Source organism: Dipodomys merriami, unplaced genomic scaffold (assembly GCF_024711535.1).
Source record: "Dipodomys merriami isolate MVZ:Mamm:240054 unplaced genomic scaffold, mDipMer1.0.p SCAF_11, whole genome shotgun sequence".
NCBI classification, from domain to species: domain Eukaryota; kingdom Metazoa; phylum Chordata; class Mammalia; order Rodentia; family Heteromyidae; genus Dipodomys; species Dipodomys merriami.
In genome coordinates this window covers 42,399,205-42,426,722 of record NW_027202382.1, presented here as the reverse complement: position 1 = coordinate 42,426,722, position 27,518 = coordinate 42,399,205, and the positions used below count along the sequence as shown (strand labels likewise).

The window sequence follows — 27,518 nt, the reverse complement described above, 5'->3', positions numbered from 1 at the left end:
AGAGACAGAGGAGGAAGAGGACCCTCTGCAACCCAGGCATTCACTCATCCCCCTCGAGTCCACAGGTAGAAGCAGAGCGAGTTTTCCATCACAGTGAAGTCAAACAGTAACAGGGGCCAAAGTGCAGAAAGAAAACTTACTGATAATAAAGTTTAAACGCAATGGCTTTTCTTTATAAAAGAAGACATTGTGTGACACAAATCAAATTTGTAATGAAAATAATAATTTCCCACCTAAGTATATAAAATATGAGAAGGTTGCAGTAAATAAGAATGAAGATTTTTGATTTATTCAAAGTTTCGATCTAAAACTTCAATGAAATCTACCACCTTTATTACAAGGAAACTGATGGTTCCTTAATGGAAAAAAAAAACAAAGGTCAGGAAAGATGGCACCGGACACTGGAGAGTGACCCAAACTGGCCAAGGGTACACAAGGTTTGGTCCAATAGATCACTGACAGGCTGAGAGCCACGTTTTGTTGAGAGATGATGTTAAAACTGCTTAAAGAGTATAAACTTCCATAAGAAAACTAAGGATGCAGATGAAGTGTGGACTCTACTTCAAGTCAATAACGTCTTCATCAGAGGAAGCTATGAGCTGGAAGAGGCTGCTGGCCGAGGCAGGGTCGCCCTCTCTGTCTACCACAGCATCTTGGTCTGAGCCTGCCGAGTGGAAATGCCTGTCGGGATTGGCTTCCGAAGTCCAAGGACTTTCCAAGGTGCCTGATGGGATTCTGAAAGAGAAAAGTGTTATTGTCAAGGCGTCCTGGGGACACCCTGGGACTAGGCCTCTCCTGTCTGCAGCGTCCAGCTCATCTGGGCTCATCAGCTTTATCTGCACCCCCTCCATGATGGGGAGGTGAGGGAGTGCAGGAAGCCCCTTCCCAGCACAGGGCCTGCAGGCAGACAGCACGGGCACATGAGGTTGCTTCCTTGCCTCTCTCCTTCTCTCTGACCATACCACTCTGGCTGCAGGCTCTGGATGTCATAGGAATTATTCCCATAAATCCTTACATGCACTCTAAGCCTGGTTCCATGCCATTTCCTTAAACACTTTTCTTGATCCCCTATCAAAATGGACATCTACCTGCCACTGAGGTTTTAACTTGTCTCTCCGTAAGGGTGACTGCCTGCTTCTCTCTAGGATGTGAAGTCGCGTGTCATCTAGCTTGGGCTGAAGCAAGGACTGTTCTTGGAGGTTTGTGTTTACTGGTCTTACACAGGGCTCAGCCTTTCCTGGTGTCTGAGGTGTAGGATGGGTGGCATTCCTCCCCACCTGCCTGCTAGCCCTTCAGTCACTGCTTAGGCTCCGGTTGGCCGTCTCCACTGGCCTGTGAACCCGCCAGAGGCAGAGAGGGGTTGGTTGTCTCCTGTGTCAGCTCTCGGCTCAGGGCTGGGTTCATCAAATGAGTGCTGAGTGAATGAAGTACCATCCCAAGGAGCATGCATGGCACTACTGAAGGACAGCCAGTGTCCACTCAGTGATGCTGAGCTTGTTCACATGCCCTGTAGGACTGGGCAGCTTCGCTTTCCCTGCACTCTTAATAGTTTTTTAAATCTATCAAATTTCTGAGACAAAAAAATTACAATCTCACTGGGTGCTGGTAGCTCATGCCTGTAATCTTAGCTACTCAGGTGCTGGTGGCTCACATCTGTAATCCTAGCTACTCAGGAGGCTGAGATCTGAGGCACAGTTCAAAGCCAGCCCAGGCAGGAAAGTCTGTGAGACTTTTATCTCCAATTAACCACCAGAAAACTGGAAGTGACACTGTAGCTCAAAGTGGTAGAGTGCTAGCCTTGAGCAAAAGAGCTCAGGGACAGAGCCCTGGCCCTGAGTTCAAGCCCCACACCTGACAGAAAAAAATGTAAAATCTCTTATTACTATATTTTTTGTTTTTGGAGTGCTGGGGACCAACCCATGGCCTTGCTCATACGCAAGTGTTCTTCTACTGAATTACCCCTCCCTCTCTCAGTGTTTGCTTGATTGCTAGTGAGGAGCCCCACTTGTTAGGGACCCCTTGTCGAGGCCCCACTTGCGGAGACTCCATCCTGGCAGCTGTGCCCTCTGGGGATCTTAAGAGGAACTGGATGCTGACCCTGTGTGGTGGGGTCAAAGGGCATTCTGTGCACAGGTATGGTACCCACAGGGCACCCTCTGGGCAGGGGCGACACTGCCTTTACCTGTCATTGCTAGTTGATCTCACTGTCTCTGCTTTGGCGCCTCCTTGGCTTTCTTCTAACCGCTTCCGGGCTTTTGATTTGGCCCTTGGTGTTCCTTCTGACCTGGGCCCGCCTTCGTCGCAGAGACCTGGATTACAGGGGAGATATCACAGGTCAGCCTGTCATTACCATGATGCTGCCATGGAAGTAGAAAAAAAAAACCCTTAGTCCTACGGCATATTGGTATAGTTGGGTCAGAGTCAAGAAAATGATGGAATATCTAATTCCAAATGTAGCTTCCTTATTGCTGGAAGGTTCTTTTCATCCCTTATGATCATAGAGCATGTTTGCATTGCTCTAATGCCACCCCTACCCTCAGACTCGGAAGTCCTACAAGGAGACAGTCCCACAGTCCTGTGGCTAGTGATTGTCATTCTTCAAGGTGCAGTTTCTGAAAAGCACAATATGTAAAATCGTGGTCCACAGATAGAGCTTTCACATAGAAGAACAGACTGAAAATAGGAATGTTCATATTTTACAAACAGTGTAAGACACCAACTTTGAAAACTGCTCCATCAGTGTTAAGTCTACCCTATTGGGTGAGCCGAGTCCCCTCCTTCAGTTGTTCCAAAGACATTACTGCAGTCAGAGATGTGCTAAAGCTGATGTCCTGCTACTTTTATCCTGCAGATCCCAATGCAATTTTTTTTTTGGGGGGGGGGTCCAGTCGTGGGGCCTGAACTCTGGGCCTGGGTGTTGTCCCTCAGCTCTTCAGCTCAAGGCTAGTGCTCTACCACTTGAGCCACAGCGCCACTTCCGGCTTTTTTCTTTTTGCTTATGTGGTGCTGAGGAATCGAACCCAGGGCCTCAGGCATGCAAGGCAAGTGCTCTACCACTGAGCCACCTTCCCAGCCCCCCCAATACAATTTTGCAAACCAGTTCTTACTGGTTTAACCTGTAAATAAATACTTCCTATTTATTTTCTTTCCAAAAAGTTTATGAGGGGCTGGGAAGGTGGCTCAGTGGTAAAGTATATGCCTTGCATTCTTTTTTTTTTTTTTGGGTCTGGTCGTGGGGCCTGAACTCTGGGCCTGGGCGCTCTACCACTTAGTCACAGCGCCACTTCTGGCTTTTTTCTTTTTTGCTTATGTGGTGCTGAGGAATCGAACCCAGGGCCTCATGCATGCAAGGCAAGCGCTCTACCACTGAGTCACCTTCCCAGCCCATGCCTTGCATTCTTGAGGCCCTGGGTTCGATTCCTCAGCACCATATAAGCAGAAAAAGCTGGAAGTGGCGCTGTAGCTCAAGTGGTAGAGCGCTACCTTGAGCTGAAGAGCTGAGGGACAGTGCCCAGGCCCCATGACCAACAACAACAACAACAAAAAATGCTTATGAAACTGTCTAGGCTTCTGATGATGCCCACAGTGCTTGATGCTTCTCTGGTCTGGTCTCCATCTGTACTGCAGGGGTATACCTTGCCTCTGGATAGCCCCACAGGCCCGACCATAGCAAGAGGCTGTGGGAAGTGACAAGTGGGCTGGGACGTAGTTATAAAGATGTGGCAGATTCCTGCCTTCGGCTGACCAATATCAAATGTCTGAAAACTACAAGCTGTAACTTCTAATACTTTCTTAGATTCTCAGATACATACTTCTATTTAAAAACTTTGTATACTCCAGACTAGTATTTTATAAGCTTTTGTTTCCCTTTTAAACATGGCTTGAGTAGCTTTCTGTGCTAATAGTTGTTGGCGGCAAATGATAAGGAATTCCTTGGTGTAGATGTACTATAACTTGTACCATAATTTATACTATATATAAACTATTTATAATCAGCTATTCTATTTACAAATCTGATAACATAAACACTGAAAGCTGTTACCACCAGGTACTGATGACTCACATCTGTAATCCTAGTTACTCAGGAGGCTGAGATCTGAGGATCAAGGTTACAAGCTAGCCCAGGGAGGAAAGTCCATGAGACTTATCTCCAATTAACTACCAAAAAGCCAAAAGTGGAGCTTGACTCAAGTGGTAGAGCACCAGCCTTAAGCAGAAAAGGTAAGGGACAGCACCCAAGCCCTGAGTGTAAGCCCCACTACAGTCACAAAAGAAAAAAAAAAAAAGGAAAAAAGCTATTACCTAGCAGTTCCCTTCGGGTCCTGCTTGCTATTTCTTTAATCTCCATTCGAGACAGGGACAAAGAGTGTGTGACAGGAATGGCAGCAATGCCAAGGCCTATGGAAGTGGGCGGGGTGATGACCTTGGAGACCAAGGGCGATTTCAGCGGTCGTTCGATGCTTCTGCCCACAAGGTTTCTAAGTGGGATCTTGTACAGATTTTTAGACTGAATTTCACCTGAAACACAATTAAGAAAAGAACATCAGAACTTTAGGCCCAGGTTATTTACAAGAGAATAACTTCTTATTCCTCAATATCATTAGCCTGAAGGAAGATTTTATGTTTCATGCTGATCTCCCTGGTCTTACATGAGTGTGTGATAGGTCTGTGTTGTGTCAGGGCAAGTTAGGTAAAATGTGTTCACTACTTATGCTTGCACAGGAAATAGGCCAGATAAGAAAAAAAAGCTGTCTAGAGTCCTGGAGTTATCTTAATGGTGAGTGACAAAGGCAACTGGTGTGGAGAGAAGTTGTGCAACTCCAAACTGTTCACAGCCAGCAGGCAGGAACCACGCAAGGCTGCTGAAGTTCACAGGCAAAGCTACCCACAGGGAGAACAGGGTATGCAGTGCAATGCCACGGCCTTGCAGTACCTATGTACTGTTAGTTGTAAAATGGACTTTACAATTTTTTGTTGTTTTGAGATAGCCTTACTATGTATCCCAGGCTGGCCTGGAGCTGGATTCATCTTCCTTAACCTCTCTCGTGTTAGCCAGGTGCTGGTGGCTACTCAGGAGGCTGAGATCTGAGGACTGCAGTTCAAAACCAGCCAGGGCAGAAAAATCCGACAAGACTCATCTCCAATTAACCAGCAAAAAGCCAGAAGTGGAGGTGTGGCTCAAGTGGTAGAATGTCAACTTTGAACAAAAAAAGGCAAACAAAAGCATGAGGCCCTGAGGTCCAGCTCCAATACCAGCACACACATAAAAACAAACCCTCTAAAAACTGCAAAGAAACCTTTCCAAGTGCTGGGATTATAAGTGTGTACCACCACACCCATCAGTAAAACCCACTATAATTAACCTCCCTGAAGGAAATAACCAAACTGGATGCTCTCAAATCTTTGATCCCCCTTATCCCCACTGAAATATTTCTCATAACTGAATTTTTTTAAATCACAAGATTTTTATTTCTATATATTATTCCAATCACTTCTTGCTGTCTCTAAAAATAGCATTCCTGACAGGTTTCCTTGTTCTATTTTCTTAGTTACAAATAATCTATTTGGATAGAAGTTAACATCCTTTATCCTCCTAGCCAGCACAACACCCTCTGGCTAGATCCCACTCATCTATGAGGCCTATTTCTCTTTCCCCATCCCCCTACTATCTATCTATCTATCTATCTATCTATCTATCTATCTATCTATCTATCTATCTATCTATTTATCTATCTATCTATCTATAGCTGAGCTGCTCTCATATATACATACAATGTGTTACAGAGTTATGCACTCTGTTTTTCTATTTTCCCTGTCCTTCTCCTCCTAGGTAGTCTCTTAGCTTGTAAGTCAGGTTTAAGTATATAATCAATTCAGATTAATACCTAATAATAAATTATAAATTCAGTATACTTTCTCTCATTGGCTGTCACCTCTACCAACTAAGCCATATTTCCAATCCCATTTTTAAAAAAAAATGGCTTTAAATAGTAATTTCTTAGGCAGTGATCACATGTGTAGATATTTGACAGTAAACCAGAGAAATCCAAAAGGATCAAATTAGTAAGGAGAGTAAAAGTGGACTTCACCTTCCCCCAGGGAAGAAGGAAAGACTGGAGTGTCTCGGCCTGGGGGTGTCTGAGGAGAACTGTGGGCACTGGCCCCCTTGGAGCTGCCTCCAGATGAAGCCTCGGGCACAGCTGCGGCCGCTGTGAAGTATATGTCCGACTGGAAGGAGAGAGGAAGTGTCACCGAGCTGCCTGGCATCCCTGCTTCCTGCACCACTCCCCAGCCTCTGATTGGTCCAGGCTGGTCTGCGACCTCCTGCCCTCCTGGGAGGTTGCAGTATAGTACCTTGTGCTGGGGTGGCTTCCAGAGGTTTCCCTGTGCAGCCAGCCTCTCCTGATGGTCCAGTTCCCCACCCCCTTTCCTGATGTACCTGTTGACCTCCCCTACTCTGGCAGACACCAATGTGTCACATACCCAGAGTCCCTGAGGACTACAGGTAAGAAATGGCTCATTCATTCACTGATGCAGCAAACACTCCCGCACCCTATATGTGCTGATTTTGGTGACAAGGGTAGTAGTAGGATTCTGAGTATGACTCTCAAGAGCCACCTGTCAGAAATTTTTGCAGGCCATCCATTAAAAAACTTAAATGGCAGACACTTATATGTTAAAAGGTATTCAATGCTAAAATCCAGCCATTCCTAATTATTTCACCATATTACTGTTATCTGTGGTTTCTGTTATCGAGAGCTTGTGTTCACTGGAGACATTCCTGGAGGCTACTATTCTGCTTGTCCTAACTCCACTCTCTGAGCACAGCACTGGAGACAGGACACTAACCACAGTGGACTATTTATGCCACAGAAAATGGAAAGTGATGCAAATCAGAGCTTGATTATTTTGTCTAAAGTTAAAGTGACTAAAGCCAGGCACCGATAGCTCACAACTGTAATCCCAACTACTCAAGAGGCTGAGACCTGGAGAACTGTGGTTCAAAGCCAGCCTGGGCAGAAAATGGGATACTCTATTTCTAATTAACCAACAAAAATCTAGCTGGCTGGATGGCTCAAGTGATTGAGCTACATCTGTGAGCAAGCAAGACAAGCAAGAGCTCAAGGCTCTGAGTTCAAGCCCTGGTACTGGGAAAAAAATGAAGATATTGCCAATGAAAATTAAAAGTGTGTTGAATCTAGTGCTGAAGCTGCAATAAGTCCTAGTGTAATGACTGATTGCTTTTTCCATTAATGTAACAGCCTATTAAACCACTGTTAGCATATTAACATTACTGTGTATTAAACTATATGATAGTTTAATAGTATAGCAATATAATGTGTGACTATACATTACATTCTTTGATACTAAACTTACTGGAAAAAGAATGAGTGGGTTGAATACCATCCCACTGTAAAATCATGGTGGGATTACTGCTATAGGTTTGCTGTGAATAGCAGGGATTGGCAAAAATTAACAAAAGCATTTTGTGAGAACTAGCTGGCTAATATTTTGTGATAAAGAGCACTGTATACTACTATTTGTAAACTGAAAACTATCAGCAAAATATTTAATCAACTAACACACATACATGCACATGGACATGCGTATGCACACTTCCTCCAACATTGGGGGCTGGGCACTGGCAGCACACACTGTTGGTGCTGTTGGTGACTAAGGCAGCTTGGGCCCTGCTCTCATGGCTATGGTGAGGTAGGGAGGTGACACATAAACAGCCACCATCCACCAAGTGTGATCAGTGACAGGATCAAAAAGTGCCACACATGGGCAGAAACTTCTTGAAAAGAGTCCTCGTGGCACAGTAGATAGGAGAGAGACTTGACAAATGGGATGACATCAAAACAAAAGGTTTCTGCACAACAAGGACATAATTACTAAACTAGGAAGACAGACAACAGACTGGAAGAAGATCTTTACCAGCAATATATCTGACAAAGGCCTGATATCCAAAATATACAAAGAGCTCAAGAAACTAACCCCTCCCAAACTAGTAAACCAATTACTAAATGGGCAAAGGAGTGAAGGAGAGACTTCTCAGAAGAATGGCAAAGAAACATATGAAGAAATGCTTATCATTTCTGGCTATAAAGGAAATACAAATCAAAACAACTCTGAGATTCTATCTAACTCCAGTTAGATTAACCAACATTGTGAATTCAAACAACAATGAATGCTGGAGAGGATGTGGGATAAAAGGAACCCTAATACATTGTTGGTGGGAATGTAAACTAGTACAACCACTCTAGACAGCAGTCTCAAGGTTCCTCAAAAAACTAAACATAGAATTTCCCTATCACCCAGCCATACCACTCCTGGGCATCTGCCCAGAGCATCACAAGTCAAGATATGGTAAAGACACCTGCACATCCATGTTCACTGCTGCACTATTCACAATAGCCAAGTTATGGAAACAACCTAGATGCTCTACAATAGATGAGTGGATGCAAAAAATGTAGTACCTATACACAATGGAACTTTACACAGTCATTAAAAAGAATATTGCGATATTTGCAGGAAAATGGATGGACCTAGAACAAACCATGTTAAGTGAGGTAAGCCAAGCTCAGAGACACAAATAAGCCAAGCTCAGAGACACAAATAGCCATGTTTTCTCTCATACATGGAAGCTAGATCTAAATACACTGGATCATGATAAAATTATACAGGACTAGGCATTCACACACAGTGAGACCAAAGGGGGATACTCTTAGGGGAGGAATACGAAGGTGCAATGCCTATTTGCCTCTAATCATATAAAATAATATTTATCAAAATGAACTCCAGAATAGAAACAATAGGTTTTTATTTTCTTTTTGTTTTGTCCTGTTATTTATCTGTATTTGGGAGGGACAGAAGGTGAACAAATGCAGCAGTGGCACTCACCACTGTGTTGAAAATGAACTATACAACTTGTAGGTGGGGATGGGAGGGAGAAACTGGGAATGAATGAGGGACGGGGTGACATTCTCTAGAAAGAAATGTACTCTCTAACCAACTTAAATAAGTATAACTCCTCTGTACATCATCTATATAATAATACTAGAAAAAATTTGAGAAGTGCTGCAGGCCAGGCATTGGTAGCTCATGCCTGTACTGAGAAGGCTGAAATGTGAGGACTAAGGTTAGAAGCCAGCCTGGCAGACTCTTACCTCCAATTAACCCCCAGAAAACCAGAAGTGGTGCTCTGGCTTAAAGAGCTGAGGAACAGTGCCCATGGCCCAGAAAAAGTACCACAGAAGCTGGGTGCCAGTGGCTTATACCTGATTTCTCACTACTCAGAAGGCTGAGATCTGCACATCACAGTTTGAAGCCAGCCTGGGCAGGAAAGCCCATGAGACTTTTATCTCCAATTAACCACCACAAATTCAGAAGTAGAGCTGTGGCTTAAGTGGTAGAGCACTCTCATTAAACAGAAAAGCTAAGGGACAGTGCCCAGGCCCTTAGTTGAAGCCCTAGGACAGGTGCAAATGTACGCACATGTGTGCACACGCGTACACACACACACACACACACACACACACACACACACACACAAAGTGCCACAAGGGTATAGGTCCCAGCTTAGCCTGGCAGGCACAGAGATGTTCAGGGAGCCAACTGTGGGCAGGGACTGGAATGAAGGCTGTGGGACTGTGTGGCAGCAATGGACAACATCTTGGGATGCTATCTGCATTCCTGTATCCCTCTGAGACATGGAAGAATCTATGAGCCATGTTTACAGGCACAAACTTAAATTGGGCCTAGAAAGTGGCCAAGAACGAAAGGGCTCCTACTTTTCTAGACTCAGACTGTCTTCATGTGACAATGACATAAATAACTGGCTCAGTGTGGGAGGGGTGTCTTTTCAACTGAGTGCCCCTCAATCAGCTACTAGCACCCAGTGGCTACATCTACCAAATCCGAGTGTTTTGAAGCGTGAGGAGGCCACAGGAGAACCTGGGCAGTCACTGCTCAGCCTTTCGTCTCTGGCCCTGCGGCCCAGCAGCTGTGCGGCTGCCATTGGTCTGACGTGGTGGGAGGCAATTCTATGCTCACCTCAGATCTCACAGTGCTTTGGGGCCCCCTGAACCCAACACAGAAGTGAAATCCCCATTTTACTCACCCTGGAGGCCACAAGCTGCAGCTGCGGCACCACGGCCGTGTGGACCAGGTTCCCGTTCACCACTAGGCGGATCTCCATGGAGTCGGTGGTAAAGGCCAGGAGGTATGGGAAGGCGCACACTGCAAGTGAACATTCCGGTCACAGCCCGGCCTGCTGGCCTGCTGGTTGCAGACTGGCTATGACTGGCTCACCGTTACCCTCAGTGCTCTAGAAGCTTCCACCTCTCCTATTCTGATGCTTCTCCTCTTCCTTGTATGGACAGGACCCCAGTGCTGAGGTGGCTTGTACTCCTATGGGCCGAGTACCTCCTTTGTGGCTAAATATCTGCCTCCAGTGTGTACTCTCCTCAGTTCACATGGCCATTTCTCCCTCTGAAGCCCCAGTACCAGACCTGGCTACTCACAGGCCAGATCCCATGGGCCACCCTCTCCCCTCCCACCACTGTCCAGTCCATGTTTTACACATCCTCTCCCTGGGTGCATGCCATCTTGCCTGGAAACTCCAGCCGTGTGTCCCCAGCAGGTTGGAACTCCTTTATGAATCTCTGGCCTGTGGTCCCAAAGGGGCTGAAACTTTTCTTTTTTTAACTCTTTGTTGTTGTTGTTGTTGCAGTACTGGGGTTTGAACTCAGGGCCTTGCCCTTAGCCAGTGCTTTACCATATGAGTCATGTCCCCTGCCTTTTTTGCTTTACTCTTGAGATGGGGGGGTCTCATGTTTATGCTTCAGCTGGCCTGAACCACAATCCTATTGCTGCTTCCCACATAGCTAGCATGACAGGTGCATGCCACTGTACCAAGTCTTGTCAACATTTTTGTTTGGCCTTGAATTTTGATCTTCCTATTTACCTCCTTGAGTGTCTGGGACTGCCAGGCTTCTACTTTCTAAGCTTCCCAGTCCACAGCACCCTTGGCTTGATCTCTCAGGTGACCTCTAGTGGCGTTCAAAACCTAGAAGTCATTTTCCACTCTTTTTTTTTTTTTTTTTTGGGTCAGTGTGGGTCTTGAACTCAGGGCTTGGGCACTGTCCCTGAATCTCTTTATGCTCAAAGCTAGCATTCTACCATTTTGGCCACAGTGCGACTTCTGGTTTTTGAGTGGTTTATTGGAGAGAAGAGTCTAACAGGGACCTTTCTTGCCTGGGCTGACTTCAAACCCCTATCCTCAGATCTCAGCTGCCTGAGTAGCATGGATTACAGGCATGAGCCACCAGCATCTGGCTCATTTTCCATTCTACCATCCCCTTTTTGCGACATCTCATTGTTACCAGAGCCTGACCAGATGCCCTAGGATCTTGGGTCCATTCCTGTGGTCCCCTCACCTTCTATAATGTGGGCTGATAGCAGAATCTTCTTGTGAGGAAAACAGTCCTAACTGGAACATGCTTTGCTCTGATCTGACTCTCAGAGGCAAGGTCCAGCCAGGAATCTTGAGCCACAATCACAAGGACTACCATTCACAAGTCACAGTTTCAGTGGTAGGCATTCTGTGATTGAAGAATTTCAGGCTCCAAAATAAAAAAGAGACATGGCTCAAGTGGTAGAGCAACTATCTAGCAAGTTCAAACCTCAGTACCTAAATAAATAAATAAATAAATGACTGACCAGGGCTAAAAGCCAATCAGTGTCCTAAAAGGAAAAACAAGCTCCACAAATAACAACTAAATGCCTACAAGTGATATTTAATTGCTTCCAAATGCTCACAGGCTGAGAAGAGGAAAAAGTAGATGGGACAAATGTCTCAAAAGGGGAACAAAAAGAAAAAGTAAGAAAGAGCACTTAAAGAGCAGCTTATATGTACATAATTTCAATCACTCTCTCTTCTCCCTCTCCCCTTAAGACAATTTCAAATGGTTTCATTGTTCTGTTTTCATATATGCATATAAAGTACTCCAACCAAATTCATACTCCTTCACCCTCCTCTCTTCCTCCCACTGATATTTGCCCCCCAGTGGAGCCTGTTTTATTCTCCTGTTATTTTTTTTAGTGTGTATTAATTGTGCCAAGGGGCTTCACATGGCATAGAAATGTTTTTCTTACCAACTGCATAGGGAGCCTGGTTCCAACAGAACTGGAAATCTGACGCAGAGGGTTGAACCAGAAAGGAGCCACCATTAAAGGGGCACACCTTTTTATAGATGCAACTGTCTGTAGGGAAAACAACAGTGATTCATTTTGTTAGAGACAACACTTAGATCACTGCAGTCAGAGAGGGAAAGCAGGCCACTGGAACAGCACCCACCCCTTTTCCCCCACTGCTAGTTCTTTAGAGACAGCTGGAGCAATCCTGCCTTGAGGCTAAAGACAGATCACAGGGAAGTTGAGCCTGAATAACATGACTTCTATGAATATGAATACTAACAACTGCTGACTGGAAGAGGTTATACTCTAGGCATTTAGTCTGTACACTTTAGAAAGAAGGTGCTGTTATTATTCTCACTTTACAGATGAGGACATTTGGGCAAGGAGAATCTTAGTTGACCTAGAGTCTACCAGAAGAACCAGTATGCTTCTTTGTTCTTGCCACCCCTTCTCACACAAGACCTGGACAGGGACTGATGGCAGCCTGGGGTGGAGGACGCAATCTCAGCCCATTTCAGGACAAGCGGGGTGGGAGCTGTGCCCTGTCCCCAACATTTTATGTGAGGGGTTGTAGCCCCTCGATGAACTTGAGCTAGCACTACATTAAGGCCCAGTTAATCACTCTGGTTCTGACCTGTTCTGAACCCTAGACCCAAGTCCATGTGGCTTAGCTTATAGTGAGATGTTCATGTAGAAACAAAGGCACCTCCTATTACATAAACCATATATTTAGCCATAAAAATTATTTGAAATTATTGTACAGTGTTTCCTGAGATAAGGTCTATGTAGTTTAGGCTGGCTTTGAACTTGTGATCCTCCTGCTTCTACCTCCCAAATACAGGTGCTCACTACTTTTCCTAACTTTAAAAACAGCTTTATTAGCCAGGAGACAGGAGAACTCAGGGCTCCAGGATAGCCCAGGCAAAGTTAGCAAGACTGTAGCTTGAGACAAAAAACTAGACAAAAGGGCTGGAGGCTTGGTTCAAGTGGTAGAGCACTTGTCTAGCATAAACAAGACCCTGGGTTCAATCCCAGGACCAAAAACCAAATCAAACCAAAGTAATTTGCTTTTATCAATATGTTGTACATTCCTGTATGCATTCTTCCAGCACATGAACATTTACATTGCTGTAGTCTCCTCTCCTTCCCATTTAGTTTCCCAAACTTCCCACTTTACAAAAGATGTTATAATAGACAATCAAGAATTCATCCATCACAGTTTGTGGATTATTTCTTAAGAGTAACTGCTCATGGGCCAACTTGCTGTGCCGATTCAATAACATCCTAACTAACCTGTAGTGTGCAAAGGTGCCTGGGCAGAGGCTGCCTGGCAGTCTGGGAGCCAATCACTGCCCAGGGCAATGTGCTTATGAAACTCTCAGTGAGCCACAGTTTTCTTTTGATGCTGTTCAAATAATTGGGAAGCTGTTAGGTTGAGGAGGCTCCAGTGTCCAGGGTTTGTAGGTAAACAAATATAATCCCAATACAGTGTGTAGGTCATATTCTAGAAAAGAACCAGGAACTGCTAGCTGACCTCTAAGTAGGAGATCCACGAACAGCTTCTGCCCCAAGGGAACCAAGTACGTGTTTTTCCTTTGCTCTGTGCTCACCTATGAAAGCCTTCCCTTCTGCCTTTACCATCTGAAACTACCTCATTCATGAACCACTGTCTACTGTACTGGCACCAAAAAAAGTAAAATAAAATGAAAAATAAAACCTACTGCTGTACTTAGCATCTCTTTTGCTCGGATCCCCATGTCCTTTCAGGAAGTCAAAAGAAATACCTCAGTTTTTTTTTTTAGTATTCTGCTATATTTTTTTTCTTTCTTTTCTTTTTTTTTTGTCTGTTGTGGAACTTGAACTCTGGGCCTGGGTGCTGTGCCTGCGCTCTTCAGCTCAAGGTGAGCAATCTATCTTGAGTCACAGCACCACTTCCAGTTTTCTGGTGTTTAATTGTAGATAAGAGTCCCATGGTCTTTTCTGCCCCGGCTGGCTTTGAACTGCAATTCTCAGATCTCAGCCTCCTGAGTAGCTACAGATGTGAGCCAATGGCACCCGGCTCCCATTTTTTTTTTTTAATTGAAAAAATTTTAAAATTTAAAATTTTACTTTACTTTCTGTACTGTTTGTTTTTAATTTCTTTTTGTTAATTTTGTTTCCCCACAGAATTGTCAGTGAAATGAAAAGACCACATTTGAAAGATCAACTATTTTGAGGAAGGTTTAAGGTATGGTGGCTCATGACGAGTCCTAGTTACTTGGGAGGTTGAGAACAGAATTGTGGTTCAAGGCCAGCCCAGACAGACATTTCTGAACCTCTTTCTCAACCCATAGCTTGATGCAGTGATACACACCTGTCATCCCAAGATACATGGGAAGCTGAAATTAGGAGGACCGTGGTTCCAGGCCAGCCTAGGCAGAAAAGTCTGCAAGATCCTGTCTCCACATAGGGGAGCTAGACATGGTGGTTTGCACCTGAGATCCCAGGAACTAAAGGAAGCCTAAAGCTGGAACTAGCCTAAAAGTGATCAGCGAAAAACAAGGATGGAGGTGTCAGCCTAGCAAGAATGAGGCTTTGAGTTCAAACCCTAGAGTCTCCAAAAGCAAAAAAATCCTCAAAGAGCAACTAAATGTAGAAAATTTTCCTTTCCTATAACTTTTTTAATTTTTTTTTTAATTTTTTGGTCGGAGCTTGAACTCAGGGCCTGGATGCTGTCCCTGAGCATTTTTACTCAAGGCTAGTTCTCTACCACTTCGAGCCACAGCCACACTTCTGGTTTTCTGGTGGCTAATTGGACATACAAGTCTCTCAGACTTTCCTGCCCAGTCTGGCTTTGAACCATGATACTCAGATCTCAGCCTCTTGAGTAGCTAGGATTATAAGTATGAGCTATCAGCACCCAGCATTCCCACACATCTTGACCTTTGAAAATACCGAACAAATTTCTCTGCTGATATTTGGTTTGTTAATCCACATATTAATTTATCAAAGTATCTGATCTGGATGGCTTTGGTGGCTAATGCCTGTAATCTTAACCATTCAGGAAGCTGAATTCTGAAGATTGAGGTTCAAAGCCCGAGCAGGAAAGTCCACGAGACTCTTATCTCCATTAAACCACTAAAAAGCAAGAAGTGGAGCTGTGGCTCAAGTGGTAGAGCACTAGCCTTGAGCAAAAGAGCTCTGGGACAGCACCCAAGCCCTGAGTTCAAGCTGTAGCATCAGTGCATGTATGTGTGTACATGTACATGCACACACACACACACACATACACACGTGATCTGCTAGCTATAAACAGCATTACTATTCTAAACTGATAAAATTATCTTGTTTCTTTTTGCTATTAGAAAGAAAATCTATTTTGTTGAAAATGTTGAAAATCCTTGAAGATATTTCCTGATGCCTTGGTCTGCCCCAAACCCACCCTGCTATCTGACCTGATCCAAATCAACCCAGTAGGCTGAGGAGCCCTATGAGGCTGAGTTCATGAACATGTGAGAAATGCAAACAAAATGTGATGTGCATCACTAACACAAAAACCTGAAATCCAAAATGATCCAAAACATGAAACTTTCTGAGTGCCAACAAGTGGAAAAATCCCATACCTGACCTCATGTGACATTTCACAGTCAAAATGTCGATGCTCTGGGCTGAACTCAGTGTTCAGACTTGGTTCCATCCCAAGATATCTCGTCATGTACGTGCAAGTATTCCAAAATCCTACAAGAGCTGAATCTGAAACACTTCTAAGCATTTCATGTAAGGTATACCAACCTGCAATAACAGAAGTTAATATTTGGGGTACTGGAGTCAAAAGGGCCCTAGATGCAATCCCTGGCCTGAGGCTTAGTAGCTATATAACTTGAATGAGATAGTGACCATTGTACCCTAAGCACAGCACAAAGCACACATTAAGGCCTCTACCTGGAGGCCACTGCCATCCCTGCCACATCTGGAGACATTTTCACAGGCTGTGGCTCTGACACCAGTCATCAAGAAGTCTAGGGTATGGTGGGAAATCGGGGGTGGGGTGTGGGGGAATGCAAGTTTTAGACACTTCCTGGAGCACAGTTATGCCAGGTGATGCAAGGATAGGCTGCTTTCTGCTGCCTGGAACAGTCCATGTTGGTGCACAGACAGAAGAACGCATCCTTGACTTACAGTTGTAGCACAGTAGCAGGCCGGCTTCTCCGTCTTCATACACATCAATAGCTGCAACGAAATTAACCTGCAATGATAATGGGCAGCGGTAGTGGTGGGCAGGACAGGGACACTCGGAAAAGACTCAAGTTAGCATGTCTGGAGTGGCCCTTGGCCCTCTGAAACTTGGGTCCTGGCAGGTCACTTCTGCTTCTCTGGTACCCAGCATGGGTGCCACAAGGGAGCAGGGCTGCAATGACTACAAGTATGGGAGAGAAATATCTGAATTAAGGCAGGCACTAGAGAGTGAGAAACTGATCAGTGCTTCACTGGGAATCAGAAAGAAGTAGGGTTTCAGAGCCCATATAATAACCCTGTGTTGCTCTATCTCCCACCCCCTGCTTAAGTGTTCTGTACAGCCTGCATCATTCAGTGTTCACTGCTCCTTCCCCAGACTGTCATGTCAGGCTCCTGAGGCAGAATTGTTTCTTTCACTGCTGTCTCCTCAGCACGCTTGCTGGGCCTGGCATGTGATCAAACACATAACACCTAGGTCCTGCTGCTTTAGAGATACAGGCTCACAAGTTGTACTCTCTCAGAGGTCTGGGGTTACAGGACACTTAGCTCAGCCAGACTCTCAGCTCAGCCGGACTCTGAACTTCCACATGACGTGTGTCCCCATCCACCTGACTGTGGAGGCATCAGCAAACTCGGCTCAAGGGCATGACCTCTGGAGTCAGGCAGCCTGGCTCAGAGTCCTGCCTCTGCTGTGTGGTTTGGGTATGTAAGTAAGACTCCTTTCTGAGCCTCAGTGTCCTTTTGTGTAAAAATGGGGACATGAGTGTTCATAGATTGTTGGGAAGATTCTGGAGGGAGAAATGGTCATTTGGAGATGGCTGTGGCTATTATGAGTGGGAGAGGAGCCCAAGGCAGACTGTGGTTCAGGTTTAAGCCTGTGTGTGTTTGGGGGTGAGGGGCAGCAGTAGGGAAGTGCACACAGCCTTCCAGACCCAGGCCTGCACTTAGGCACCAGGCTGAGGGAGCTGCTCCAAGCAGGCCTTTCGTTTGACTCTGCTGATGGATGAACAGACTGACACTGCCAGGTGGACCAGGCGAACTGTAGCTCAGGGTAACATTCAGGGACAGAGGTCACAGCTTGGACTTGAGCACATCCTCCTGGGACATGCCAGGCCACTTTGCTCAGATGCTTACCAGCACTTAACACAGTGACCCTTTCACGCCTGGACACGGACATCTTGTCTCTCTCTAGGAGAGGGCCTGGCAGGTGTCAGCCTCCATACCATTAAAAATAAGCAGATTTGCTGGGCACCAGTGCTCATGCCTATAATCCTAGTTATTCCCGAGGCTGAGATCTGAATACTGAGGTTTGAAGCCATCTCAGGCAGGCAAGTCTGCAAGACTCTTATCTCCATTAACCACCCAAAATCTAGAAGTAGAGCTGTGGATCCAGTGGTAGAGCATTAGCCTTGAGCACAAAAACTCAGGGACGGGACAGCACCCAGGCCCTGAGTGCAAGCCCCTGTACTGGTGTGCACGCACGCACACACACACGCACGCGCACGTGCACGCGCACACACACACACACAAAGCAGATCATTTTCTTGGCATTTTAAAGTGACATTAATATGTGTTTGAAAAACTTCCAAATATAGAGTTGAAACAAGTAAAAGTCTGAATCCTATCCCTCTCACCCTAGCTGAGAGGCAGTCACAGCCGGCCCAGTGGTCAGACTTCCCAGATGGTTCTGGATGGGTGTCCACCTGAGAACCACAGGGTCAGGGCAGATGCCAAGAGGAGAACCTAAGCTCAGGAATAAGCCGAGTTCTAGATCCAGTGTGTACTGCCTTCCAGGAGAGATTTGGCTTGAGAATGAGGCTAGTGCTGGCTGCCAGAGCTGGGGCAGTAGGCCATGGCTGGCCTGTTGGTACAATGAACTTGATGTTGCTTTCCAGAATAGGATGCTGCTTTAGCACTCCTTAAACCTTTATTCTCTTCTTTTCCCTCCGTCTTTCCTTTTTTTCCTCCCCCCTTCCCTCCCTCTGCGTCCCTTGCTCTCTTTCCCCTTTCTCTTTTCTCCCCTTCCTTCTCCCTCTCTTCTGTCTCTGTCTTTCTCTCTGTCCAATACCAGGGCTTGAACTCAGGGCTTCACAATTTTTCTAGGCTTTTTCACTCAGAGTTGGCACACAACCACTTGAGCTCTACCTCCACTTCTGACTTTCTGCTAGTTAATTGGAGGTGAAGAGTCTCCTGGACTTGTCTGCCTGGGCAGAAAATCAGTCTTCAGATCTCAGCCTTTCCTCTCTAGGATTGTCTAAGAACCTGAGGTGGAATGAAACCTGAAATGGAATCAAATGGTGTATGGGAAGAGGGAGGGACAGAGGTGGGAGTCTAGATCAGTCCAACCAGCACTGGTGCACTACAGGCAGCTACAGGCAGCAGATATTGCAGCCCAGATACTGGTGCCATTTGTGACCAAATCTCCAGTGACCTGAGCCAGGTCAGTTCCCTGCACTGGGGGTTTGAGCTGCAGGAGACTTTTTTTTTTTTTTTTTTTTTTGGTAAGTCGTGGGGCTTAAACTCTGGGCCTGGCTGCTATCCTTCAACAATTCAGCTCAAGACAAGCGCTCTACCACTTGAGCCACAGTGCCACTTCCAGTTTTCTGGTGGTTTACTGGAGATAAGAGTCTCATGGACTTTCCTGCCCAGGCTGGCTTTGAACTGTGATCCTCAGATCTCAGCCTGCTGAGTAGCTAGGATTACAGGAGTGAGCCACCAACTCCCGGCTGCAGGAAACTGTTGGTTAAAGGTTAGTCTTGCTGCAGCTGGGCCTGCTTCTGACTAGTTATTAGCAACCACATTGCTCATTGCCTCTCCATGCTTCTAGGGCTAAGATCCCCAGTTAGACAGTCGATTCCTTGCAAAGATACCTGTGTCTCCCTTAGCATGCCCACCTGTGCTGTGAGCACTCCAAGATGCCAATTCACCCGGGAAGGTTGTCCACATCCTCACCCAGCCAGGACCCAGGGAGGGGAAGGGGGACTAATTTCTTTGTTTCATTAAAAGATTTTTTAATGCTCTTTATGGAAATGTTCTTTATCTTTTTTAAAAAGTACATTAAAGATAAGATAGATTATTTTAGAATTGTTCCAGAAAAAACAAAACATAGAAGTCATAAAAAAACTATTTTAAGCCCAGTTCTTCCTGGACTTTTATAAACTTTAAGACAAAAATGTCCAGAAGCAGTCTAATGAATCATCAGGACACTAATGTAAGTGAATAGTAACTGAAAGAAGTCTAATAACATTATTTTTTCTCTGTAGATACCCTGATGAAAGTCACTAAGCAACAAAAATTTGTCTTGAGGAAATTGGTAGACAGTTTCTAAAGTAAAGGCTGTTCCCCTGGGAAAGCAGGTTAAGCCATAAGAAACCAATTGCCAGGGGAAGGACTAACTGGACATAGATCTGTTGGCTATGACTTTTCGCCTCTTTTTGCTGGTCACATGCAGTTATGAAAAGCAGAAATTACTTTTATACTTGCAGAACTTCAACAACTTCTTTCTTTCCTCCTCTTCCTCCTTCTTTTGGTGGTAGAAGGGTTTGAATTCACACTTGCTAGGCAAGCACTTTACCCCTGAGCCATATCCCCAGTATGTTTTTGCTCAAGCTTGTGCCTGGGCCATGATGCTTTCATTTTATGCTTCCTGACATAGCTGGGATGACAGACATGTGCCACCATGACCAGCTTCTTCCATGGAGGGGAAATCCTGTGAACTTTTTTTTTTTAACCTGGGCTGGTCTGGAACTGTGATTCTCCTGATATCAGCCTTCTGCATATCTAGAATGACAGGAGTGTGCCGTCATGCCCAGATATTGGTTGAGAAGAGGGCCACATGAACTTCTTGTTCAGGCTTGCCTTGAACTGTGATTCTCCTGATCTTGGCCTCTTAAGTAGCTAAAATTACAAGTGTGAGCCACTGTGCCTGGCTGTTAAAGGACAAATTGGGCCTTCTCTCCCAGAAGTCCACAGACTGGAAGAGTCAGAGGCTCTAAGGAGAAGCTGCTGCCCTGCAGGTGTTAGGGCACTGGGGCTCAAGCCTTAGATAGGAAGAGGGTCAGGACACATTTTACTGGGTCTGTCTGTATATCATTATCTCCTGAGGGTTATTTAAAAACTCCTGGCTTTTGCCAAGTGTCAGTGGCTCACACCTGTAATCCTAGGCTGAGATCTGAGGACTGCAGTTCAATGCCAGCCCAGGCAGGAAAGTCTGTGAGGCTCATGCCCAATTAGCCAGTAAAGCACCAGAAGTGTTGCAGCAGTGGTACTCACTGGACACTGGTGAAAATGAACTATACAACTTGTGAGTGGGGATGGGAGGGAGAAACTGGGAGTTAACAAGGGAAGGGGTGACACTGTCCAACAAGAAACATACTCTTTAGCTGATTTATGTAACGGTAACTCCTCTGTATATCACCTTTATAATAACAACAAAAGCAATTTTTTAAAAAGCCAGAAGTGGGGCTGGGAAGGTGGCTCAGTGGTAGAGCGCTTGCCTTGCATGCTCGAGGCCCTGGGTTCAATTCCTCAGCACCACATAAGAAAAAAGCCAGAAGTGGCGCTGTGGCTCAAGTGGTAGAGTGCTAGCCTTGACCTGAAGAGCTGAAGGACAGCGCCCAGGCCCAGAGTTCAGGCCCTACAACTGGACCAAAAAAAAAAAAAAAAAAAGCCAGAAGTGAAGCTGTTGCTCAAGTAGTAGAGCATTAGCCTTGAACAAAAAAAACTCAGGGACAGTGCCCAGGTCCTATGTTCAAGCCCCAGAATTGGCACACACCAGTAATGGTAGTTACAGTTGAAGGTTGAAGGTAGGTGGGTGATCACCCTCTGAGACTGTCCTGGGGCAAAAACAGGAGACCCTACCAGAAGAAGAAGTAAAGCAAAAAGGGCTTGGGGACATTGCTCAAGTGGCAGACACCCTGGAGTAGCAAGCTTGAGGCTCTGAGTTTAAACTCAATACTGGCCCTTCACAGAAAAACAAAAAGCCCTAGCTCTTGAGTAAGTTTTTTCTTTGGAAGTGGTTTGAATTTGTGACCTTGAACTTGAACCATACCCTTAGTCTGACCAAGGAAATTGTGATTTAACTGTCCTGGAGTCTGCTCATAACACTGAACTTTTGCAAGCTCTAAGGCAGTGACAGCAGGGTTGAGGTGATGACTGAATCCACCCCTGGCTCCCAGACTTGGCTGAGCATTAGAATAATCTGTGGCTCCTTAATAGGTCCCCATGACCCCTCTCTGCCCAGGGAAGCATCTAGGAGAGACACATAGGCATTGTGGCTTTTAAGGCTCCTCAGATGGGCTTCAGCAGTAAAGACAAGAGAAATGGCAGGTGCCACGGTGATGGATGACAGCTGCAGACAGATGGCCTCCTATTTAGATTTGGATTTTTCTATTTCTGATTTTTTTCTTTCTTAAGATCTCATTCTAATTAGGTGCTAAGCCTTCTTAAAATAGTAATTAGCAATTATAAGGAAAATCTGGGTAGAACACATTTAACACAAGCTGCACGGCCTAGGAGAGAATCCAGCCTCTGATTCTGCTGAAGTGGAGTGGGGGAGCCTTGTGGGTGTGGAAGCCCTCAGGGGAGCTGTATTGTCTGTGGGGCCATGTTGCTATTCTGTGTCCTCAGTCACTAAGTGAGGAAGCTAGCTTGTGCTGCTCCTGAACAAGTGGCTCCTTGATATCATGCCCTGCCTGTCTCGTAGCCGGAGTGAGCTGAGGAGCTCTGTGACCTACTCAGGTGACAGGGAGTGGATTCTGGTGACACAGATCCCAGGCTTCAGGTGGGGAGTGTCTGCCATCTTCCAGCGAGTGCCAACAGTTCACACCCTATAGAGTCATCTCTAGAGACAGTTTTGGTGGCCCTACATGTGTCCCAAATCAAGACATCCTTGTTCTCCATGCAGCTCAGCAAAAGGGTTGCAGACCCTCAGTGATGGTCCCCTCTCTGTCCTAATGGAGACCCATCCTGTCTTCCTTTTGTAGTGGGCCCTATGGGGATAAAGAAGGGGTGCTGTACCCACCCTGGCCACCTAATCCCCAGTCTGTGAGTCTGTAGGCCACAGAGAACAAAGCTTGCTCTCCAAAGGCCCTCCCCGGCAAAGGCCTTCCCTGAAAGCATGGAGATGCAGGGGAGATCCTGAAAGGTGGAGCAGGACAATGGGACAGTTGTATTATAGTAGATAGAAGCCTCTGGTTCTCTCTACAAGTGCAACTTGATGGAGATCAACCCGAACAGCATATTGCTAGTACAGATACACAGCACAAAATTCTAGATCTATCTAAACCATGGCAACTCCTGCTGTCTGATTCCCACTTGTCCCCCGGCCATCACTCACCCTGCTGGCTTCCACGTGATGCAGCCTGAAGACCTCCCCTGTGCTCTCATTCACCACATCGAACTGGTGCCGGTAAGCCACGCAGACGAGGTTGTCACTCTCTTCTGTTGGCCCGTCCACTAAGGTCATCACCGAAGGGCAGTCAGACAGGCAGATCTCCTGTGTGATTAGGAAGGATGTAAGAGACAGGCTGGGGCACAGACTGCACCTTCAGTCAGCCTCCCTCCCCAGCCCTTCCTCCAGGCTTCTGCAGAACCTGTGCTGCAGGAAAGCAGAGACAGAGTTCTCCTTCCTATATCTCAAGACTCAGACCTCTGTCCTTGGAAAGGGGAGAAGCAATAGGAATTCATGGTGTGGCCTGCTTTAGCCTTCACACAGTGACAGTAACAGTGATATTAATCGCTAATAACTTGGTGTTATTTGTTGCCAATGAAAAGTGCTTAGCTGTTCAGGTGCCAGCACTGTTTCTGTACCAATCTCATGAAATAGGATGACCACTGCTGTATTTACAACTGAGGAAACTGAGGCCCAAAGGTCAAGTGACTGCTCTGGTCAGTTTACATATGGTGGAGTGGAAATGTGATTTTACAGCTTATGCTACATTAAGACCCTAAGTAAATATTCCTAAGAATAAGAAGTTTGACACCTATTTAGAACAATTTTTAACTTATTTTGACTTCACATTGTGCTGAATACGTGCAGAAATTGACAGGCACAATTAAGGAGGTCTTAACCCTACACAAAGATCACTTCCCATGTAGACTATAGGAATGCCAGTGTTGGACAGATCTCACAGCTTGAGGTACTGCAGTTTTTAAAACATAAAGAATCACCAGGCACTGGAGGCTCACACCTGTAATCCTAGCTATGCAGGAGGCTGATATCTGCGGACTGAGGTTAAAAGCCAGCTTGGGCAGACTCTTATCTCCAATTAACCACCAGAAAACCAGAAGTGGTGCTGTGGCTCAAAGTGGTACAGCACTAGCCTTGAGCAAAAGAGCTCATGGACAGTGCCCAGGCCCTGAGTTCAAGCCCCATGACCAACAAAAAGCAAAAACAGAAACAAAAGAATCCTTTAAAGGGCTGGGAAGGTGGCTCAGTGGTAGAGCACTTGCCTTGCATGCATGAGGCCCTGGGTTCGATTCCACAGCACCACATAGGCAGAAAAAAAAAGCCAGAAGTGGCGTTGTGGCTCAAGTGGTAGAGCGCTAGCCTTGAGATGAAGAGCTGAGGGACGGTGCTCAGGCCCTGAGTTCAGATCTCACAACTGACCAAAAAAAAAAATGAGGAAACCTACCCTGATGTACTGGAATTCTTCAACAGGAGACTCTGACAGGGGAGACAGCAGTGAGGCGCTGGTTACCCCACTTGGCTTGGTGTGTTTCCTTGTGATCAGAAGCAGCTTATTCCGAATGGCAACCACGATTCTCAGCTCTCTGCTGTGGTGAGTGTTAATAGCATACAGGTGGCAGCCTGCGAAGACAAATGACGGAAGTGCAACAGAGGAGGTGGTCTGGAATTGTTCCTAAGAACCCTGGAAGTTAAGCATCACTCAGGGGTCAGCTGAGGATGATTCTGATACCAAGGAAAATGGAGTGGACATGAAAATGACATCAGTAGTGACAGTCCTTCTATTTTCCTGTTAGTGGGCTTGGTCTCAAACTTACTACAGACAGAAATTGAAGTGGAGGTGACCAGAACTCCAGGAAACAAAGCCTTAAAGTATTGTTACTCAGCCAGGCACCAGTGGTTTATGCCTGTAATCCTAGCTACTCAGGAGGCTGAGATCACAGTTCAAAGCCACCCCAGACAGAAAAGTCCTCATGAGACTCTTATCTCCAATTAACCATCAGAAAACCAGAAATGGAGGTGTGGCTCAAAATGGTAGAGTGTTAACTTTGAGCAAGACAGCTCAGTAACAGCCCAGGCCCTGAGTTCAAGGCCCATGACTGACCACAGAATTGCTAACGGACTTCAACTCACCTCTAAAACTGGTGATAGAGGCCTAGAATTTCTAGTCCCCAATGTGCAGTGCTGAGGATCAAACTCGGGGCTTTGGGCTTGCTAGGCAACAACTTCCCTATTCATTTTAATTTTCAGTAAAAACCTAGGCTGCCTGAGAAAAAGTAATGAATTGAGCAGAAACTTCCTAAGTAGGAAGACCAAGTCACCTTTGGTTTTCTCCAGCTTGTTTTCTCGGCAGTCAGACCTGCTCCTCCCAGCCTGCCTCCCCTCAAGGCCTTTCTGCACAGTGCTCAGCCTGAAGACGAAGAGGCGGGCATCTTTCCCTGGTGACAGCAGGAAGAAGGCAGAGAAGGGGATGGAGAGGCAAAATGACAGTAGCACAGTAGGAAGGAGGTGTGTAGAATTGTGAGACATCTCTCAGCACTTTGACACAACCATAATTAGCAATGCAGCCCCCTTTTTTCCATTGCTCAGTCTCCTCCCCCTCAACAAGTGTGTCCCATCACAGACACCAGAAAAGCAACAACAGCTCCCCTGTGAGGTGAGACCCTGGTGGCCCCCTCACTGCCGCCATGGGAGGCCAAGGTTTTCCTCCCTCACAGAGCATGCGCAGAGGGGTAGCACCTTTGTCTGCTCTGAGGATGAGAAGGTCCAGAGTCTCAAGCACGTGCATCTGCTTCACAGGCAGCGTTCTGTCAAACACGGGCACAGATGGAAGGTCATCTGGAAAAGGAAGGCTGGTTACCGGCTGGTCTGTGACCTATGGCATGTGTCTGTGGGAGATCCAGACCCCACTTCTACCTGGGCAAGGAAGGAGTCAGCTTCTAGAACTCTCCTGAGGTTTATACATGAACTTCAAGCACTCAGCTTTGGGAGAAAGCATGCGAACTACAAGACAAAGCAACATACCTCAACCCCATGTTTTACTGGGCTTCTATCGAAGGGCTAAACACCACATGAAAAAATGATGTGAGTCATTTCTCTTCAGTATTTTCTTATTTTTATATAGTATCACATGAAAAAATGATGTGAGTCATTTCTCTTCAGTATTTTCTTATTTTTATATAGTATTTGAAAGTACACCATATCTTAGATCATTTTCTATGTCCCAGGAAAGTAAAAGTAATTTTTTTTTTGCATTTAAAACATGCTCTGTCCTCACCTGCTCTGTGTCTATGTCCACAATAAATTTCCAATGTGTTTCCATATAGGAATTTGAAATCTTTTTTTTTAGACAAAAATAAGTAAAGAGAGAATATCAATTAGACATGTTGCATAGTGGGGAGTGGGGGGACAACCTATCGAGTTGAAATACTCTGGAAGATTTCAGGTAATTGGATGACTAAAGACTGAATTATACACAGAATTCCTTTTTAAGGTTACTTACTGGGATCCTAAATTGTTAACAATTATTTTGTCCCTGGGGGGCTCTAGACATAAGGGCTGAAGGATTAAGACTGTTCTGAAGAAAAAGGCTGAGTCTGGTATAGAATCAGGGCCAGGCAGACATGGCCAGGGCTGGTGAGAGTATCTCACGCAGGGCAGTGGCTGCCTCATTCTGCACCTACATTCAGTTTTCTAGGGCTCTGTTGTAGGTATGTGTTTGGTCATTATAATTCAGTTACATGTACCCCGCCCCCAACCCCTTCTAGGAATCCCAATGTAGCTGGGAGTTTAACCCTTCCTGGGCATACCCAGGCAGGAGCAGGGGCTAGTCACTAGGATTAATGCCACCCTCTATGCGGAGGAAGCTCCAGCTCTTGCAGGCCCAGGAACTCTGGATGTGCCACAGAACAGCCACGGTGCTCACATAGACACACACTCAGGGCTTGCCTCTATTTCCTCTTTTGTTTTTTTCTTTTTGATTGGTCATGGGGCTTGAACTCAGGGCCTGGGTGCTATATCACTGAGCTCTTTTGCTCAAGCCTAGCTATCTACCACTTTGAGCCACAGCTCCACTTCCTGGTTTTTGAGTAGTCAATTGAAGGTAAGAGTCTCATGGGTGGGGCTGGGAAGGTGGCTCAGTGGTAGAGCGCTTGCCTTGCATGCTCGAGGCCCTGGGTTCGATTCCTCAGCACCACATAAGCAAAAAGCAAAAAAAGCCAGAAGTGGCGCTGTGGCTCAAGTGGTAGAGCACTAGCCTTGAGCTGAAGAGCTGAGGGACAGCACCCAGGCCCAGAGTTCAGGCCCCACGACTGGGCCCAAAAAAAAAAAAAAAAAAAAAAAGGCTCATGGGTATTTTTCTGTCTGGTGTGGCTCCGAATCTGATCCTCACATTTCAACCTCGTGACTGGCTAAGGATTACAGGTGTGAGCCACCGGCGGCCAGCCAAAATTGTGACTTTTATGTCAGCTCATGAACCAGTTTCCTTCCTCCTCCACCCAGGCCCCTTACAAAAAGGAATTGATTCCAGAGTCTTTGTACTGCTGCCAGGGAAGACTTCAGTGTTCAGAATACAAGATGCCCATATGAATATCTGTCATTGTATTTGGGTAAATAACTGCCATTACCTCATTTTGGGGTAAGAGCAGCACAGCAATGGCAGATCACACACACCAAGGGCTTCCTACGGGCCAGACTCCAATGCTTAGTGTGTCTTCTATTAATTCAGAATGTCCAAAGGACCCAGTTAGGTGGAGATATGCAATGTTCTCATTTAGTAAATGAGGAATTTGGGGTTCACAGGTGTTTAGACCTTGCTCAAGGTCACACCTTGAGTTTATGAAGACAAAGGTGACACGAATACTTCATTTGACATTGGAAACAGGAGAGCTACCAAACCAAGTAGACAGAAAATTCG

At 45.8% G+C, this 27,518-nt stretch overlaps 1 protein-coding gene across 5 annotated transcripts in view; it reads right to left on the bottom strand.

Annotated features, from left to right (window-relative positions):
• Window positions 1–27,518, bottom strand: part of Garnl3 (GTPase activating Rap/RanGAP domain like 3) — a 131,139-nt gene continuing 103,621 nt past the window's right edge. For all 5 annotated transcript variants that reach the window (XM_070013977.1, XM_070013970.1, XM_070014007.1 and 2 more), the window contains 11 exons: window positions 25,343–25,441; window positions 24,925–25,041; window positions 24,051–24,226; window positions 22,754–22,912; window positions 16,360–16,426; window positions 12,160–12,267; window positions 10,124–10,242; window positions 6,090–6,228; window positions 4,303–4,518; window positions 2,183–2,309; window positions 1–735 (listed from right to left, as the gene is read on the bottom strand). In XM_070013977.1, coding sequence (XP_069870078.1) covers window positions 558–735; window positions 2,183–2,309; window positions 4,303–4,518; window positions 6,090–6,228; window positions 10,124–10,242; window positions 12,160–12,267; window positions 16,360–16,426; window positions 22,754–22,912; window positions 24,051–24,226; window positions 24,925–25,041; window positions 25,343–25,441 — 1,505 coding nt within the window. In that variant the 3' untranslated portion in view covers window positions 1–557. The remainder of the gene's footprint in view (window positions 736–2,182; window positions 2,310–4,302; window positions 4,519–6,089; window positions 6,229–10,123; window positions 10,243–12,159; window positions 12,268–16,359; window positions 16,427–22,753; window positions 22,913–24,050; window positions 24,227–24,924; window positions 25,042–25,342; window positions 25,442–27,518) is intronic.